Source organism: Pseudophryne corroboree, chromosome 12 (genome assembly GCF_028390025.1).
Source record: "Pseudophryne corroboree isolate aPseCor3 chromosome 12, aPseCor3.hap2, whole genome shotgun sequence".
NCBI lineage: Eukaryota > Metazoa > Chordata > Amphibia > Anura > Myobatrachidae > Pseudophryne > Pseudophryne corroboree.
This window is the reverse complement of record NC_086455.1, coordinates 17,631,034-17,651,522: the sequence shown is the minus strand read 5'-3', so window position 1 is coordinate 17,651,522 and position 20,489 is coordinate 17,631,034. Positions and strand designations below refer to the sequence as shown.

At 45.6% G+C, this 20,489-nt stretch overlaps 1 protein-coding gene across 3 annotated transcripts in view; it reads left to right on the top strand.

Annotated features, from left to right (window-relative positions):
• INSRR (insulin receptor related receptor) overlaps positions 1 to 19,951 on the top strand; it is a 91,414-nt gene extending 71,463 nt beyond the window's left edge. For 2 of the 3 annotated variants that reach the window (XM_063947122.1, XM_063947120.1), the window contains 10 exons: positions 1,378 to 1,514; positions 1,701 to 1,869; positions 3,369 to 3,477; positions 7,607 to 7,677; positions 8,945 to 9,174; positions 9,792 to 9,902; positions 10,697 to 10,856; positions 11,315 to 11,444; positions 13,802 to 13,936; positions 17,994 to 19,951. In XM_063947122.1, coding sequence (XP_063803192.1) covers positions 1,378 to 1,514; positions 1,701 to 1,869; positions 3,369 to 3,477; positions 7,607 to 7,677; positions 8,945 to 9,174; positions 9,792 to 9,902; positions 10,697 to 10,856; positions 11,315 to 11,444; positions 13,802 to 13,936; positions 17,994 to 18,333 — 1,592 coding nt within the window. In that variant the 3' untranslated portion in view covers positions 18,334 to 19,951. The remainder of the gene's footprint in view (positions 1 to 1,377; positions 1,515 to 1,700; positions 1,870 to 3,368; positions 3,478 to 7,606; positions 7,678 to 8,944; positions 9,175 to 9,791; positions 9,903 to 10,696; positions 10,857 to 11,314; positions 11,445 to 13,801; positions 13,937 to 17,993) is intronic. The other variant, XM_063947121.1, reaches the window with a different exon arrangement.
• The last annotated feature ends 538 nt before the right edge of the window (positions 19,952 to 20,489 follow it).

The following is a 20,489-nucleotide window of genomic DNA, read 5'->3' as shown; positions in this document are numbered from 1 at the left end:
TTTTATAAATTGGAGCTCTTGGTAGAATTTCCTGTGGGTATTCCATACTCCACTGAGTCTCAGACCAGGGATGGAATGCAGAAAATGCAGTCAAACTTCCAAAAAAAATAAATTTTCAGCCGCACTTCTCATATGCACCAATCTCTGGAATGTGATACTAAATGTATTGGTTTATAGATCTAGCTCTCTGTGGGCGGGATGTACTAAAGTTGTAAATGCAGCCAAAATTCAGAAAATGTAGAATTGAGAAAAGAAACCCATAGGCTTCTATTAGGCAACGCCATAAACAGATGGCATTGCCTGCTGGTATCACAGTCAGGAGCTTGGACCAGGTAGGCAACACCTGTAGATGTTAACTAATAGAAGCTTATGGGATTATTATCGCAATGTTCCCTGGTTGAGATCCAGTCTGACACCTCCCGATGTTCCCTGCAGTGCGCTCATCAGCCAACGCATGCACAAATAGGACTCCCGGGTCATAAACCCAGACATCCTATCATCACAAAGGACAGCCCACAACGGGGAGCATACGGCGTTAGTAAACGCTATTATGCTTGTGATGACTGGAGGGATGCATCATAAGCAAAATGCAATGCTCGATGCATTCCTCCCAAGATGTGGCGATTAAGAGATGAAAGACCAAAACCATATAATTATCATAAGACCCAACCTTTTCTTTCAACCCACCATTTAAGTCCTTAATATCTGTGTCTGCTTTCATGCAGTTGGGCAGAGATTCATTGTGGTTCTTGAGTGCAGTTATGGAGAAACCACTATATCAGGCATTCCCAACCACGGTCCTCAAGGCACATCAACAGTGCAGGTTTTAGTGATATCCAGGCTTCAGTACAGGTGACTTAATTAGTACCTCAGTTATTTTGATTTAACCATCTGTGCTGCAGCCTGGATATCACTAACGCCTGCACTGTTGGTGTGCCTTGGGGACCGCGGTTTGGAATGCTTGGTCTATATGGATAATAATAATCTAATTTATTAACATTTATCGGAACTTCTTTTTATTGTAGAACAAATTTTCATAGAAACTATTTTTGGGTTTTCTCCCATACGTTCTTTGCGAGGCATAGAGAGAGGTTCTGAAAACAGTACTGTCTTTTATTCATACATGTTCACTGTTGCATCTTTTTGTTGATACTTGAAAGAGATACTGTAGAGGGAATGTCTTCTATTTTAGCACAGAAATTTGCTTCTCAGATATTTTATTTGTTTATACTGTCATTTATTAACCTGTGGCGGGGAGGCTTGCTATGACTGCACTTTACACGAATGTAAATGATCAACCTAGAAATATTGGTGGAAATTAGCATGAAATGTAGGCAACTCTGAAATCACTTCAACCTTTTCTCTGCTTTCATACAGCACATGCTGATAACATTGCTGATAATATAACCTGGGTCCCAATCGGCCAGAACACCATCTTGATGAAGTGGGAGGAACCACAGAACCCCAATGGGTTGATCTTAAAGTATGAGATCAAGTACAAGCGTGACCAAGAGGTAAGAGGCTGGAATAATGTGTTAGCCGTGATGATAGTGTTTTGGTTTTTTTTCAACTTCATTTTAATATTCATTACTATCTGGATATGACACTGCATCTAAATATAAAGTAGTAGATTTGCCCCAGTAATACGGTGTTGTCCCCTTTGATGTCTGCATATGTCTCTGAACACCTAATGCTTTTAGGAAGGACCTTCTACAGTCGTGTGCGTCTCCCGACAACGATTCCATCGCTACAAAGGTGTCCATCTTACCCTTGTGCAACCTGGGAACTATTCAGCCCGGATCAGAGCCACATCCTTGGCGGGCAATGGGTCATGGACCGAGCCCATCATGTTCTTTGTACTTGGTCCTAGTAAGTTCCCACTATGTCTGTGGGGAAAGGAGAAGGGGGGGGGGGGGGGCTTGAAAGTGAAACGTGCGTAGTTTTTATTGTGTGTGTGTGTGTGTGTGTATATGTAAATCCTTACCTCATATTCCATAATGCTCTAGGAAATGCTGCAGAACACTATGAAAGGTTTACAAAAATGGAATGTTTGATGGTAGTCCAGGTTCTATGATCTAAGGGGCTGTGACTGAGAGGGAGTTGTTAATTGTTATGAAAGAACCTGTGATGCTTTGTGCATACATTGATACAGCTAGGGAGAGATGCTTCATGCAACTGACCTGGAATGTAGATTAGAAAATGATGGGTGGCCAGGAATGCTGAGCTAGGATTTATGGCCTGAGTGCCACTTGGGTCCCCAGAGCTAACTTTGCCATGGATAGCATTTATTTCATAAATTTACTCTACCAATGCAAGGATGGAGGTAGAGCAGACTGTTCTCAAATACTGTTAGGGCTGTAATGTAAACCAAGGGCCACCTCCAGATAACATTCCCAGGAATACAGTACCTCCTGTACCATGTTGGGCAGTTAGGAGTATAAGTGAGGGGATGAGAAGTGAGTGCAGGAAGGAGAGTTTGAGGTATTTGGAGAACTGAGGAAATTTCCTCCCCGGATACAGACTTTAATATAATAACGTCCCGCACCACACTAGAGATAGCTAGCCTGTTCTGAGGGAGTTTGTTCGATAAGTGGAGGAGATGTTAAACTACTGTAGGACTGGTTGGAAGGAAGGAACAGGCGTCAGTATTGCCTAGGCATAAAACAGGTCTTAGTCAGTGGAAGTGGTGGAGATGCCTGGTGTAAGTGGATAGAAGGAGACAATAAGGAGGTACAGTAAAAGCAGAAATTGTATAGTGACAAAAATGCTGGTATTTTTCTACACAAAATAGCTGAACTGGAACCAATGGGGGTTGGCTAGAATTCTGACATGACTGGTATAATTGAGACCTTGCTGCATGGAAGCTGAGGCTGGGAACAGAACTTGGAAGGTTTTAGTCTGTTTAGGAAGCATAACAAAGAAGGAGTTTTGTCCTCGTGTTAAAACCTGTTTAGGCCAGCAGGTGGGATATATCTGAAGATTAGGACAATCTTATGGAGCAATAATGGCCAGATGTATAGCTTATGGGGAAAGGCTCTCATGCAGTACTGAATGGGGATAGTTCTAAAACACCTTGCCTAAACGATTGGGCGGAAATTATTATTCAGTAATTATTAATAGGAAAGGGCATTCTTCTTAGATAAAAGCAAGGTAATTAAATTGGACCCATGTTTGGACTTCCTCTGGATCAGAGCCCTGAGAACATTTACAGAAACATTGGACTTAATGTATCACAGTACAGTCTCCCCCCCCCCCCCCCCCCTCCCAATCCATGTATCTATGACTTGGACAACACACGTAGTTCCAAAAATGTTAGAGGAATGATCCATGACTGTGATAACCTAACGCAGTTAATGTATTCTCCACAGCAGAGGAGCAACCAGAGAACTTGTATTTGCTGCTGAAGGTGATGCCCATCCTGCTGCTACTGGTCATTGCCTGTCTAGCTGTGATTGTCTTCTTCTACAATAAGAAGGGGTAAGTCCCTTGGTTAAATGTACTGTATGGTGTGTGTTGCTTTTTTTCCCATTTCTTTGTATTGGTGGGGTAGTAGTTGGCACAGTGGTTAGCATTACTGCCTAACAGCACTGAGGTATTGGGTTCCATTCCCTCCATGGCCCTAACTGTGAATTTGTATGTTCTCCCCGTGCTCGCGTGGTTTTCCTCTGACTGCTATGGTTTCCTCCCACAATCCCCAAAACATACTGTTTGGTTTACTGGATCCCAACAAAAGGTATCCGTAGTGTGCGCATGTATGTGTGGTAGGGAATATCTTTCTTTTTCTTTCTCTTTTTCTCTTTTTTTTTTTCTTTCTTTTTCTTTCTTTTTTTTTCTCTTTCTCTCTCTCTCTTTCTCTCTTTTCCCCCCCCCGCTTGCTGGCTTGCTTTCTTTCTTCACTGAACGCTGCCCGGCTCCCTCCTCCCCTTGCGCAACGTGACCTCTGACTCTGCAGTCATGCTGCGCATTCACCAGCCCGTCACCCGCTGCGAGTATGAATGGAAGATCTCCACTCCTTCGCCCCTGCAGTTAGGTGAGTTATGTTTACAGGGCAGGGTGGGTGGGGAGAAGTGGGGACGACACAAAGTAAAAAAGACCAATATCCGGGATTGAAAAAATGGCCCAGGGTTGGCCTCCCTACTAGAAACCATACAGTGGATTCTGAAGGAGTGATATGTAAAGATTTGGACTTGCGTCCTAGTTTACGCTACACACCCATCTTAGACGTATTCCTATGCCTCCCAAAGACTAGTAACTTGTGGCCTCTAACTATATTTATTCCTTCACAAGAATGCTACATAGTGTGTACGTGACTGCAAATGTATCAACTGGTTCCGCAATCCACCTCTACTCGTTATTCACACATAAACATAAACTGGAGATGGGCTTTGTTTTCTGAAAATAGCGGTGAATAGTCTGCCAGACAGGGTAAGAAGGGAAGAAAGATTTATTCTCATTTCATTACATAACAACGCAATGGCACAATAAACTAGTGCTGACTTGTTGCAGCCAGTAATTGGTCTTTTAGGTCTGCGCAGAAATCTGCAAATTTGAATAATCTGTCTGTTTCCTTAATAATAGAAGTAGCAAATGCTCCATCTAGGTCATACTTACAGTAAATATATTTAATGATGTTTACAGTGGTCTCTCCTGCAGGTGATAAGAGTGGTTCTCTTGCTGGTGTCGTTGTTGCAAAAGGATCACTTTCTCTTTCATCATCCTAGACAAATAGAATTATGTATACTTCATTCTAGGAAGCAGGCTTTTTTATTACCGCAGGGCCGTCTTAATAGCAGTGTAGACTCCTGGGCAAAGCAATGCACTCTGGCCTCTACCCATTCTCCAGCGGAAGGGGTGGGGGGTGCTATCGGCGGCAGCTTTGAGGTCCTGCGGGCGGTAGGGGGTGTTCTATCTTCTGCTCAGCATGTAGGACCTGGAGCAGTAATTTCTGCTAATTACTCCGTTACTGCACAGATGGGGCGGGAGGGAAAAACTGTAGAAGGGGATTGGGCTGAATGAAGGGACCCCGGTACATGACTTCCAGGGTGGTAGAAGGTGTTTAATACGCAGGGGAGGGGTGGATAACGTAGTTGGCTTAATATTCATATTTTTCTGGTGGGAGGGCAGCTTGCTTGACTGCAGATATCTCCAGTTTCTGGAAATAGATTTCTTAGCTTCCAATGGGATAAAACACTAGAGAGTCTCACCTTTCAGGAGGCGCTGGGGACACTCTTTCAGGGGGTGGTATTCATGTGACCGGCGGTCGGGAGACTGACAGTCACATGACCTCCTCCAGCATCCTGACCCCTCATTATCCCAATGTTCGGCATGCTGACCAACAGGGACTATTTCCACTCGTGGGTGTCCACGACACCCATAGAGTGGGAATAGAACCCGTGGCGACCGCAGCGAGCCTGCAAGGGGCTTGCTGCACTCGCCCCTCCCCGCCGGGATCCCGGCGTCGGTATGCTGCTGGGATCCCGGCGTCGGTAAGCTGACCGCTGGTCAGCCATACTACACCCCTTTCAGGAGGTGCTGGTAATTAGGGGATCAGAGTTCAGGAGCCAGAGCAATCCACCGATGAAAACATAAAACTGCTTACTAGGCGTGTGGAGCTGGAGCAGGGACCAGCTGCTGGAAGGCTGATATCTCTGGTTCTGGGCATAGTAGAGACAAGCTGCTAGTGTCCACCAAAAGGGGAGAGTCACAGATTTTGGAGAATACCCTCAGAAAAACTCTGTCAGGCAGAACCCGAGATTGGGAAGAGCAATTAACAGTCTTGGATAGGGGCCACTGCTTTGAAGTCGAATATCTCAAGTTCACCAGGGCTGATTTTTCAAAAATCTTGTACCTTTTGGAAAAAGGGCACCCTCAGCTATCAGCCGATGGCCCTCATACTCCTGGGGCCCTTGAGCAACTGCCCACTGAGCCCATACGAAAAGACGGCCCTGGTTAACCGTTTTGGCCTCCAATATTGGGGATGGGGTGAAGGTGAATCTCCATTGTGAGAATAGCGCTGATGCGTTTTAGACATGGCTGTTAGACTGAGCTTGGCCCTGTAGTCTGGCAGGGGGTTCACTAGTTGCTGACAGTGGTCTGGTCAGTTCTGAGGCCACTGGTTGCCGCCGGTGTGGACCGGGGATGCGGTTAATATACCGGCTGTCGGGATCCCGGCGTCCAGGATACCGACGCCAGAATCCCGACAGCAGTGGAAATGCAGGCGGTAGGAATCCCAACCGCAGCCCGGTATTCCCACTCAGGTGGTGTGTCCACGTCACTACCAGAGGGGGAATATAACCTGTGGCGAACAAAGCCTGAAGCGCGGCAAGCCCGCGAGGGGAGTCGCTGCCAGGATTCCGACTGATGGGATTCCGCTGTACGTATACGGACCGCTGGTATCCTGTGATTTTCGTGTATGTATTACCGGTTGTCGTATGCATTCCGTGGCGTGGACCCATGTTATGCTACAATTCTCACCGATCCTGGAAGGGTAGATAAAGATAATGCAGCGTCCTTGAAATGCAGCCTGTAAAATGTAAGACAGAAGCTGATTGGCTGGTACTTTATCTCTCACGATTTTATCTCTGTCTTGTTAACACCCGCCCCCCCCCCCCCCCCCCCCACCTCCCCCACCTCCCCCTTCCCTTCAGGGCTCTAGTTATTATCATTTGCAGCCAGCACCCAAAAATAAAATTGCAACAATTATCTGCAATAAGGATTCTTTATTCTCCGAGATGTGCCGTTGGCAGATCAATGGGACGTCAGCACTTGTGCAAGTCAGAGCCATTGGTAGGGGAGGGGGAGGGGGGGGGGTGGTTTCACCACCATCTATTTTGCCTCGGGGAACCTGGTATGAACTTGCGCCGTAGCAACCAAGCAGATTCTACTTATCATTTATTTAGCACCTTCTATGAGATATTAGCCAGAATCTGATTGGTTGCTATGAGCAACATCTCCACTTTTGTAAACACGCCCCCTATATTTGTGCAGCCAAACACTGACTCTCATTGAATTGGCCCCTAACAGTATGATGATCTTGAAATGCTATTGAGAAAGTGTGCTTCTATGTCATGCTCTCGAGGGTATCCGGTCAGATGGTCAACGCTCATTAGGTCGACCACTGTTGGTCGACATGGACTAATGGTCGACACATGAAAGGTCGACATGAGTTTTCCACATTTTTCTTCTTTTTTGGAATGGTTTCATACTTTACGATCCACGTGGACTACGATTGGGAACGGTAACCTGTGCCGAGCGCAGCGAGGCACCGTGCCCGAAGCATGGCGAGCGAAGCGGTACACTAATTGGGGTTCCACGTCCCTTTACGCAGAAAATGACAGAAAAAAGTAAAAAACCTCATGTCGACCTTTTCACGTGTCGACCTTTCATGTGCCGACCATTTCCATGTGTTGACCATTAGTCCATGTCGACCATGTCAATGTCAACCGATAGTGGTCGACCTAATGAGTGTCGACCTGAACACTGTCGACCATTCATACCGGAACCGCTCTCGAGATGCCTGTACCACTGTTTTATATGAGAGGAAGGAGACTGACTATTACACTAGTTTTCTTAATGTCTTTCATGCTATTTCTGTTTGTATTTGCAGAAAGAATAATGGCTACCCCAATGGAACGATGTACACCTCTGTTAATCCAGAGTATTTTAGTGCATCTGAGAGTGAGTAAGAAAGCGTTCTGTAGTGGTAACTAGGTGCACCAGTACCTTCAAAAACACGTTCATGGTTGCCCTTGGTTGTGTGTACTCATTTTCTTAAACATGAGTGCACCGTCTACTTTTAATTTGAGATTATGGGGGTAATTCAGAGTTGATCGCAGCAGCAAATTTGTTAGCAGTTGGGCAAAACCAGGTACACGGTGGGGGAGGGCAGATATAACATGTGCAGAGACAGTTAGATTGGGAGGGGGGGTTATATTATTTCTGTGCAGGTTAAATACTGGCTGCTTTATTTTTACACTTCAATTTAAATTTCAGTTTGAACACACCCCACCCAAATCTAACTCTCTGCACATGTTACATCTGCCCCCCCCCCCCCCTGCAGTGCACATGGTTTTGCCCAACTGCTAACAAATTTGCTGCTGCGATCAACTCTGAATTAGACCCTATATTGGCTACCTTTGAAAGAAGTACCTTGGAAAACTGCTTGATATGACAAGAATCACGGTTACATAGTCTAATATGACTTTATAAGAGATGACCACCTGTAGACAGACGTCCTAACAATACAAAACTGCCCCACCGTGAGATGTCAGGTGCCTGTAGGACGCTGTAGAGTACTGACATACCTTCTGGGACCTTGATGGATTTATATAGTGAATTCCATCAGGTTCCTCGAGGAGCAGCATCATAGTGGAGCCCTTAAAGTTCCTACTAGATCAAAGCATTGACACAGCTGAGTCCATTAGAGACATGGAGGAGATACTGTGGCATCTCTGTGTCTGGTGGACACAGGGTCATGTACTGTATTGCAATTTAGGTGTCAGAGTGGTGACCACTAGGTGAGCCTTCAGGTGCTGTCTTCATTGATATGACCCCTTCAACACCACCTGGGTTGTACAAAAAGTCTGTAATCCTTAAAGCATCTAAGGAACTCTACACTGTTGGGATTGCAGGTCTATGTTGAGTAGAGAGGTTGATGAAGACCAAAAAGGACAATCGTTTTGCCGCAAGTTAGTTTAAAATTACGTAGTATTTTTTTGGGCAGCCCCCAAGGGCACAGGACAGAATTTTGGGATATCCCTGTTTATACACTAGTAGTTAGTATCTAAGAACTTCCGCTGTAGCTTATTCTACCACAAGGGGTCTTTCATTCAGAATAGGTGAGTTTTACCAGTTTTAGTACTAGCATGATGCACATTGATTGTGTCGTTATGGCAATAAAATGTAATTACACTGTTAATCACTATTAATGTTCTTCATATTGCAGTGTATATTCCGGATGAGTGGGAGTTTCCAAGAGAGAAAATCACCATCATTAAAGAGCTCGGGCAAGGTTCCTTTGGCATGGTGTACGAAGGCGTTGCCAAGGAAATTGTGAAGGGTGACCCGGTGACCAGAGTGGCTTTGAAGACCGTCAATGAGTTGGCCAGCACGAGAGAGAGAATCGAGTTCTTGAATGAAGCGTCGGTGATGAAAGCATTCCTCTGTCACCATGTGGTAAGTCACACGCCAAATTATCCATTTGTCACTCGCGTACATGGCCGGATTGGCCATCTAGCTCTTTTGGCAAATGCCAGAAGAGCCCATGGCCTGATGGACTGGTCTGTCCTAAAAGCCTGGCTGAGCAGCTCTGCTTGGCCGCACAGCACACACAGGGACTGGCTGGCATACAGAGAGATGGGTGTGCCACGGGGCCAGACCCCCGTGACATATGACCACACCCCCTTGTCGCACGTGAATACGAGATTGCCAGGGCTATTTATCCTTGCACAAGTATATGGTCTGTGGCCGCTGTCTCTTCCAAGTTTTATGGAGAAGGTCTTTCCTATTGCTAGCAATCTGGTTACCATTTGTTAAGATATGGACTTCAACAACATAATCTTTTTAAATAAAATGTAGAACTATATGATTGTGGTAGTGGGATATTACTTACTGATTTAGTTAGGCGCTTTCTGTGATCTGAAGAGTCTATTCTGCACAGTAAAACATGGACTGAAAAGGTGGCTTTTGAAATGGAATTTCCTAGATGACTTCTGATTGGCTGCTTTTGCTACACACAGTTACCTGTACACCAAGTTTCATAAATGTCCCCCATTGTGTCTTCTCATTGGCAGGTTCGTTTGCTAGGGGTGGTGTCACAAGGACAACCGGCTTTAGTGATCATGGAACTCATGACCAGAGGTGACCTGAAAAGCTACCTGAGGTCGCTCAGAGCGGAGGAGGAGGTACGTTTATCACAGCAGGCTTCCTGAGCACCAGGGGTGTAGATTGTAACTCTGACATGCAGGGCCCCCTCTCCACCCTTCAAATTCAAGGCCATGGCCAGGTTCTGTAGTGAAAGTGAGCAAATAGTAAAAATAGGCCCTTACTGTACAGCAGTATGCGCCACTGAATGGAAAAGGCTATTGCGGCTATTCCATGTGTGGTCTGATATGGGTGAAGCCTACGTGTCAGGGACTGTCATGTTGTGTGGATGTCTTTAATCATGCACAGGTGAGTTAGTCTAAAGCTGGGTACACACCTATACAATAGTCGGCCCGATTATTGATACCGACAAACCGTTTATAATAATGGTCAGGACCGGGAGGTCGCATCTCATGTGCTGCACAGCTGACCCCCAGATCCCATAGAGGAGCCGCTTACCGCCACTGCTGTCCACATCCATAAAGGAGGTCACAGAGGGTCACGGCTGGATACACACCACTTGGCTGATCGGGAGTATTTAACCCGATCAAATGGGGATTGCAAAGGTGTGTACCGAGCTTAAGCTGGGTCAATAATTATCCCACCTGCTTCCACAGATTGTCTTAAAAACCATGTCCTTTTGGGAAAACTTGAAGGTTGAGGTTGAGAACCGCTGATCTACACAATTAAAAGAATTCTATGTTTTATTGCGTATATTTTCGAGAAGTTATTTTATCTCTTGCAATACAGACATGATTTGGTTTTGGCTATAGTTTATGCAAAATGAGAATTTTGATCGTTGTAATTGAAGTAATTTTATTTTTCTCCTTGTCAGAATAATCATAACGCCACACCACCATCACTGAAGGAAATGATTCAGATGGCGGGAGAAATAGCGGACGGGATGGCATATCTGAACGCCAAAAAATTTGTACATCGGGATTTGGCGGCCCGTAACTGCATGGTGTCTGAGGACCTTACTGTAAAGATTGGCGGTAGGTTGTTCCGTGCAAAAAAAAATCTCATTGGTCTTCTCCTTAGCACCATTCATAGAGGAAAAACATATAACAAAGTGCAAAGGTACAAAATGGTACAGACAAAAACAAATCTTACCTACAGTATATACATAACTACAGTGCTCAGATTACTTAAGTAGAGAATGCAGAGGGCCTGTACTGAGCACCGTATTCTAAATTAACAAGTGTCGTCCAGAAATCTCTAACATATGGGGCGGATACAGATGGAGTAGCCTTCAGTGCACTACTTGCAGTACATCACTGGGCTGATATCATTCAGCTTTTATATCTAAGCTGTGCTATAAAGTCTGCTGTCAGTAACGTGAGTTCCTGATCTAACGTGTGCCTACAGAGCTTTAGACGGGTGTAAATGTGACCAGGGGAAGGGAGAAATACGCAGGGCACTGGTAGCAGTTGATTCTGTATTTGTGTTCTAGACTTTGGCATGACAAGAGATATATATGAAACAGATTACTACCGGAAAGGGGGAAAGTCATTACTACCGGTACGGTGGATGTCTCCTGAGTCGCTGAAAGATGGAATCTTTACGCCCTACTCAGATGTCTGGTACGTATCGCTGGAAGATGGGTGGTCATCCATCATTAGTTATAAAGGATTTTATTACATCAAATCTATGAGCTAATATCTGAAAACAAAAATTCAACCAGAGTTAGTGTTTTATATTAAAGTTGCAATCTGTAATACTCCGCGATGTGCCACCGCGCACGTTTCAGCTTATCACGGTAAGCCATCTTCTCTCATTGTACTGCTCACCTCTGTGGGGTGCGTGGAATAATGGGTGGTGACTTATTGCAGCAGTGTGCTTTCACAACCCTTCCGGTGGCACAGAGTGGTACATTGAATAGACACCAGACCGTGCACCACTAAGCAAATGCGCTAAGGGGACAGGGACCAGGTCACACATTGGAGCCTTACAGATGTTTGATGATAGACTTCCAAGTCTCTTATTGTGTACATATGTGTGCACATACAGCTATCCTGAAATCGTGCCAAGAAGCCCCCCGTGGCACGCCATGATATGTGACAGAGCTGTGCCATGCATCTGTTTAGTTTGATATTTTACTCCATTCTCACACTGCTGTTGTTATAAAAGCACAACGTACGTCTTCACTCTGCACCACTAGTAGATTTGCAAGCTATAGTGGTGCAAAGAAGATGCAAAAGACTGTAACTGACATGAATGAGCAACTCCATTCATTCCACCACGTGGTGTCGTGCAAATTTACACTGCTGTGATTGTGATAAAAGTGCAAATCCTATTCTCCAGTACACTGCAAGCCTGTTGGTGTTTGTCTAAAAAGAGGCTAACATGCCAAAGTACAAAGCTGGCTCTCCCCTGAGTGCCATATGAATCTCTTAATACATCTTGTGTCATATAGTGCAAAGAGCACTAGGCGTGAGGACACATCTCTACTTTCATACTGGGCAGGGCCTGACACTGACACAACTGTGAACGGCTGACAGTAAAATCGTGTGATGGACAGCGCAAAAAGGTTCATTTGTTGTTGTTTTTTTTTAAATGCTTTTTATTTGCAGACATGTAAGCAGTGATTAAATCCACTCATAGGCTCGTCACAATGCTGTTACCAAGACATTACTTACTGTGACAAAGAGGGCAGTTTGCCACAGACAATGTACGTTTCACCTAGGTTGGCGAAGGGAAAGGGAGGGGAATGTGACAACAGGGTAGGTTGTCCCATTCTCTTGTGAAAGTGACCAATTCTTTCTCTGGGAGCTGCAAACTCATGGTAAAGATGGGGTTAATTCCTCACATATCCCTGCACACACAGCACAGCTACACTGGTGCACCATGTGGGTGTGAATAATTTAATGAGCACGTGCCTGGGAGGAGACTTAGACTTGTTTGGGTTAGGTGACTGATGCTGGACAAGCTGGCCAGTGATTTGATAGATGACCAGTGTATAGTCAGTCACAGGGTTGCGGGAATATTTTGCTGATGGTATTGCTAGAACCACACAACCACCTGACAATTTTTTTTTTTTATTCTAAAAGCTGCTCGGAAATTGATGTTGTAGTTAATGAGTAAATTGGGTAATGAATATTTATTTAAACTTATCCAAAACATTTTTATTTAAATAAAAAAATTTTTTTAAAGTTTGTTACAATTTTTTTTATTTTTTTCAAATATCGGAACATTGGACTGTAAGCATGGGAACATCATAATATTACGACCATCGCAACTTTCATTATACCAGTGGCTGCACCGGGATCAGTATGATTTGCTGGTGGCATCCCAGCAACCAGTATGCCGGCAGCAGGGCAAGCGCAAAGAGTGTCTTTGCGGGCTCTGTGGCTCGCTGCACTCACCACAGGTTCTATTCCCACTCTATGGGTGTCATGGACACCCACAAGTTGGAATAACCCCTGTACGCCGGCTGTCGGCATTGTCTGCTGTCGAGATTCCGGCGTCTATATCCTGGGATCCCGACAGGCGGCAAATCAATTGCAGCCCACTGCAGCTACTAGGTACATACTGGGGCGCTGGGGGGGTGGTTTAAATTTAAATTTCCCCAGCGGTCACTAATGGCTGCAGCCACTGTATGGGGGGTCCTGCTGAGCTGACCAATTGTCAGTGATTGGCAGCACGACAGACACTGAGGGAGGGTGCAAGGAAGCAGAGCCTCTGAGAGCAGCAGCTGCAGGAAGTTCTCTTCCTGCAGCTGCCCACACTGTGTATCTGACTGGTCACATCGTTTGCGACCAGGTCAGTTAACACACTGCCTGATGTGGTCGCAAACAATGCAACTATGCCACGCAAGTGGCTAATGCTGTCTGTGCCATCCTGACATTTGATGAATAAACTACAGCTCAGTGGTTCAGCAAAACCTGTGTGGACATTCAAGAATTACTGTGTGCCACACTAACATTGTTTCTCTCCACAGGTCTTTTGGGGTGGTCCTATGGGAAATCGCCACTTTAGCAGAACAGCCTTACCAAGGCATGGCCAATGAGCAGGTCCTTCACTTTGTCATAGACAATGGGATCCTGGAGAAGCCTGAACATTGTCCCGATAGACTGTGAGTATTGTTTCACCTTCAGATAACTTTTACTTATTGACTTGTACAGCTTTCACTAAAGCCTATGAGCCTAATTCAGACCTGATCGTAGATGTGCTAAATTTAACACATCTACGATCAACTTCCCTGAATGCGGGGGGACGCCCAGCACAGGGCTAATCCGCCCCACATGTCAGTCCCCCCCCACCCCCACAGGTACAAAAGAATCACACAGCCGTGATGCTTTTGTACTTTAAGAGTAGCTCCCTACCAGCGCAGCTCCTACGCGCTGCCAGGGAGCTACTCGTCGCAGCGGCTGTGTGAGATGTCACACAGCCGCCACGGCCCGCCCCCTGCACGGTCCTGGCACTCCGGCGTTGCCTGGACCGCGCCCCTAAAATGGTAGCCAAACGCCGCCGGCCGGCCCCCTCCCACCCAGCGACCGCAGGGCTGAGACGGCCGTCGACTGTCTGGCATGCGCACACACAGTTGAGACCTGATCGGCTGCTGTGCGAAAACGCACAGCAGCAATCGGCTCTGAATTAGGTCCTATACCTTTTCTTTCTAGATTCAGCCCGTGCTTTTTAGCCTTGTACTTATATTATTGGGCAGAGCTCATTACATTTCCATTGCCTTGAGAAACGGCACAGCCCTGCTGTCCTTGCTGCGTAGTTTACTATTGCATTTCATGAGCAGTGTTGTCATTTCCCATGGCAATGCAAATAAACAATTCTAGGATACCCTGAATAGCAATGAGATAGGAATAAATTGATCAAGGTCAGCTGCTAGTCCGTGGAGCTCCCCAAAAATACATCCACTGAAAACAGAGTAGAACAGCGGCCAGATCAAATGCATAATATAAGCAGGGGTGTATCTTCCTATTGGCCAGGATGGCACTTGCCAGGGGCGCCGCCCGGCAGTGCCACCCGTGCAAGGGGTTAGAATGACATAGTAGTTCTCACTACATCCCTTAGCAGTGCTCATCCACTGCCGGACTCTCAGAAGCGTATTGCACTCTGACACTCTCTGTGACTACAGTCACAATGATGGTGAGGCACCTCCTCTTCCTCATCCGCTCCCCTTCTCATTGGTCCCATGTGATCTGCCACCAAACAGCAGCCACTACAATCAGCACCAGTCAGCAGTGCAGCATGAGCATACCTGTACATTTTCTGCGGTACCCTAGCTGCACTGCATGGTCTATCCTGGCAGTCTGGATCACAGCTTACAAAGAGCTCTGTATGGAGAGGTATCTAGACCAGTGACTGCCTGTCCAGCTGTGTTGAGACTACAAGTCCCAGCACACCTTGTCAACTGGATTTGCTGGGACATGTAGTACCACCACACCTAGAGAGGAGCTTTTAACTGTATGTATGTGTGCATATATCCCCTCGATGTCCCTGTCCACACCCTCCTTGTAATTCCCCCTCAGTGTCCCTGCCCGCACCATCCCTGTAACTGCTCCCTCAGTGACCCTGCCCATACACTCCTGTAATTCCCTCTGTGTCCCTGCCCGCACCCTTCCCATAATTCCCCCTCAGTATCCCTGCCCGCACCCTCCCCGTAATTCCCTCTCAGTGTCCCTACCCGTACTCTCCCTGTAATTCCCTCTGTGTCCCTACCCGCACCCTAACCGTAATTCCCTCTCAATGTCCCTGCCTGCAGACTCCTCGTAATTCCCCCTCAGTCTCCCTGCCTGCACCCTCCCCATAATTCCCTCTGTGTCCCTGCCTGTACCCTAACTGTAATTCCCCCCCAGTGTCCATGTCCGCACCCTCCTCGTAATTCCCCCTCAGTCTCCCTCAGAGCTGTCTTAACAGCAGTGTAGGCCCCTCTACACACCCATCAGCGGTAGGGTTGGGGAGTGCTATCAGCGGCAGCTTTGATGTTCCGTGGGGGGTAGGGGGGTTCTATCTTTCGCTTATCATGTAGGACCTGGAGAAATAGTTTCTGTTAATTACTCCTATACTGCACAAATGGGGCGGGAAGGAGAACACTAAGCTGTAGAAGGGGACTTTGTGCTGAATGAAGGGGCCCTGGTACATGACTTCCAGGGTGGTAGGGGGGTGTTTAATACACAGGGGAGGGGTGGATAGTGGAGTGGACTTAATATTCATCATTTTCCGGGGGTTAGGGTAGCTTACTTTACTGCAGATATGTCCAGTTCCTGGAAATAGATTTCTTAGCTTTAATGGGATAAAAAAAAATTGAGAGTCCCACCTTTCAGGAGATACTGGGGACTTGGGGATCAGACTTCAGGAGCCAGAACAATCCACCAACAAAAATATAAAACTGCATTTTAAGCGTGTGCAGCTGGAGCAGGGACCAGCTGCTTGAAGGCTGATATCTCTGGTTCTGGGCATAGTAGAGACAAGACTGCCAGTATCCACTGAAAGGGGAGAGTCCCAGATTTTGGATTGTACCCTCAGAAAAACTCTTAAGTCAGACAGAACCCAAGATATCTGGCTGGGAAGAACAATTAACAGTCTTGGATGGGGCCCACTGCTTTGAAGTCGGATATCTCCGGTTCCCCATGGCCGATTTAAAAAAATCTGGTACCCCTGGAAAGAGGGGACCCTCAGCTATCAGCCTAGGGCCCTTTTACTCCAGGGGCCCTTGGGCAAGAGCCCATTGAGCCCATACGAAAAGACGGCCCTGGTCTCCCTGCCTGCACCCTCCTCATAATTCCATCAGTGTCCCTGCCCACACCCTCCTTGTAATTCCTCCTCAGCGTCCCTGCCTGCACCCTCCCTGTAAATCCCTCTTAGTGTCCCTGAACTCAGCCTCCTTGTGACTCCCCCCTCAGTGTCCCTGTCCACACCCTCCTTGTAATTCCTCCTCAGTGTCCCTGCCTGCACCCTCCCTGTAATTCCCTCTTGGTGTCCCTGACCTCAGCCTCCTTGTGACTCCCCCCTCAGTGCCCCTGCCCATACCCTCCACGTAATTCCCCCTCAGTGTCCCTGCCCGCACACTCCTGTAATTCCCCCTCAGTGTCCCTGACCTCCGCCTCCCTGTAAGCATTCCACCTCATTGTCCCTACCACATAGGCAAACGCCAGGGGGGGGGGGGGGGGGTTTCCGGTTGCCCAGAAAACCCCCTCCTCTTGGCAAGTGACTCAAATTATGAAAACAATAGCAATGGTATATAACATAACTAGAGCTACCACCACATAATGCAGTGTGAGGGACAGAGCAGAGCTGCTGCACATGGCCAGTGGTAGCATCTTCTTCTACCAAGTTTGCTGTGTGAATCCTCAATCAGTACACTGGACAAGTGAGTAGCTACCAGGAAGAAAAGACAGGAGCCTTACCATGAGGTGGGAGAATGTGTGCTTAAAAAGTGCAGGACTGGTACTATTATGTTTGTGTATTTATTTATTATGGTATGTTTAATCTTTTTCCTATTATTTAAATGTGTGATACAGCCTATACTATAGACCATCTATAGTGTTAAATATTAATACTGTATTCAATACAGTATCCATTAATGTACAGGGTCTTTACTAGGTTCTTCTACCGCTCCCCCAGACTCCCACAATTGCTCCAACGTTCCGCAGAGTGGGAGATAGTGTACTGCATTTGGAAACCTAAAGCTGGCTCTTATTAGGGAAGCTGAATCTGAGTGTCGAATTGCCGACAACTTCCCAATAGCCGATAGGTACATGTCCTCCCGTGACCCAGGCATAGCCATCTGTTATGGTCTGATTGTGCTGACGCGTTTCTTCATGGTCTTGTGATTTTCCTCAGAGACCAAAGTAACAATAAACAACTCTGTATGGTGAGATCCAGACATGGCACATTGGAAATTAAAGCTTGAAGCTCATGAATCACCTACAGTTGCCTGGGGAGATTCCTTTCACGGAAATTAGGAATAATTTAGCATTTAATTTGCAGTCATGCTAAGGCTTTGGGTTGAAGGGGGGGGGGGGGGGGTGTTGTCATTTTCTTTTTTTTACTTTGGCTATAGCGATTGTAGATTTTAGTTGATTGTGCACTCATGTTTTCAGTGTAAATTATATTTGTAGGAACATTATTTCTCTAGTTGTACACCTATTTTTTTCTATTTTTACTTTCTTCAGTCATGAATTGATGCATTGGTGCTGGCAGAAAAACCCCAAAAATCGTCCGTCATTCCTTCAGGTCTTGGAGAGCATCAAAGAAGAGCTGCAGCCCAGTTTTCAGAAGGTCTCCTTCTACTACACCAGCCACCATAAGCGAAGGGGTTCTGCCGAGGTGCCTAGCACGGAACCAGACCAAGGTCAGAAGACCCTTTTGGAACACTCTGCAAGCCCTTCTTTCATCAACTTTTCTTCCCTGTGCGCGGTTCAGAAAGACAATGCCTTAAATTCCATAAACAGCAAAGGAAATACTAATGGAAAAAGTAACCTTTATCACATAAACGGGAATGCAAAGCACTGAAAAGGCAAACTGTTTTTAAGGCCTGTATCCAACCCCTTGTGTGACCCTCGTTGTGTCTCTGAAGAATTGCATGGAGTGGCTTACAATCACAGAAGTCTTCTTGTGGTCACTTTCTTCGCAGCTGATGAAACCAGTCTACATGCACCGATCCAAGCTTGAGTTACGCCTTAAATAGAAGACTGCCAGGTGAAATCTCTAACAGGAGTTTGTCACGGCAGATCAGAATAACGTTGCAACATGGACTTGTTGGGTTGATCCAAAGAGTCTGAGTTTTTTTTATGTCAAATGGACCGGATCCCCCTCCCAACATGACCCATTGGTGCTAGATATGTATTGTAAACTGTGTGGTCTTTAGACGATGAAAGGCAAAGTAAGAACGCCATTTATTTCCTTCTGAATTTAGCTATAACTTAGTACAGTTGCTGAGCTCCATTACCTCTGGAAGATCATCAATCAATGCTTGTAGAATTCACAACAAAGTTGGCCACTTTGTCTGATCTCCACCAATGTTAGTCCTGGGGATGTCAAGTTATATTGATTTGACTATTTTATTGCTTGAATGAACACACTTTTGTACGTTCAAATTAACTAGAATTTTAACTAAGGGAAACTGTTATTTTGAAAATGAAAGTAGGTTGAGGCACAGCTCCACCTTACCCAGAAAGCACTTTCGAGAAACTTGGTGTACCACCAACATGTTTCAAGAAAGATAGAGTATCGTGCCGTAATGGTGATTAAAAGTTTGTTTCCTTATCTTTGTAGAGAATACTTTTTTTTCCCAGCACTTCTAAAAGTCAGAGCACTTGATAATAGTAGTTGACATGAAGCCACTTTTCAAGACTTCTTGGAAGTGTTGCGTAATGACGATGAAGGAACTTGGAGAACTTGGATACTGTTGTTGGTCCCCAGCAGGAAGCAGATTCAGGTATAGGCTTATGAGTTAGTGTGGCTTCTATGGAGATGATCTATCAATCATGCCTCCCATTGAAGCCATTCTTCACTCCGCAGTGTCAAAAATAATTGTTGTCTAACTTAAAAGCTGTTTTAGTGCACTTAAATTACATTACAGGCCAGTAACTAACGCTGAGGATTTAATTAGGACAGAGGTTCTCAAACGCGTTCAAGACACCCTAAAGGACCAGGTTTTAAGCATATCCATGCTTGGCCACAGGTAACTTAATTAGAGCCTCAGTCAATTTGATTTAACCATCTCTGCTGAGCCATGGATATCTTTGAAACCTGGACCGCTAGGCCTTGAGGACCGCATACGGGAACCTCTGGTCTAGGAGTTTCTTCAAGATCATTAGATGCCAGTTTGTTAATTTTTTTTCCTACGGTGCCACATTCAATTCTAAAAAATATTTATTTCCAAAAGGACGCACTGACCTGTAGTGATGCGTCGTCTCTGCAAATGGCATTTTAGTAAATTGTGAAATTGTACACACTTGAAAATGGCGATCAAACTGGTCAATGTAATTAGCCTTCCATACACTTTTGTTCATGAGAAAGTTCCGGAAACTAGGTTTATTATAGCTGTGTAAGAGTGTAATGCGAGGTTGTGTTAATTGTCTTTTACCGATGCTGTCTATTTTATTAAAATTAACACAATTTTTTTTTAGATTTTTTTAATGCAATTTCACTTTAAATACTGTACATTGCGTCTCTGCAGAAGTGTTTATGAAAGCATTCGTGCGTAGACAATTATTTCCATTTACAGTTCTCTACTTCTGTATTTTTTTTTTTTTTTTCTTATGCACAACCAAAGGACGAGCCCAGAACTGTATGGCTGATGTTCAGGGTCGGCAACAGAAATCTTAGGGCCCGGTACGGTGACATCTCAGGGCCCCCTCACATTACATATAATTGTATTAAAGCGCAACGGAATTTGCTGCGCTATATAAGTAACTTATTAAATAAATAAATAAATAAATAAATAAATCCAATATATTTATTTATCTATACACATACGAATATTTATATATCTCTACTTCCTCCCCCACACCCACCACAGTCTGTGTCTCCCTCTTCCCCCCCCCCCCCCCACACACCCAATAGTCTGTCTCTCTTAATTACTCCATGCTGCATTCCTTAAACCCCACCCCACAGCTCTGTACCCCCTCACCAATCCACTCATACCCCAGGGAGAGACTCACCTG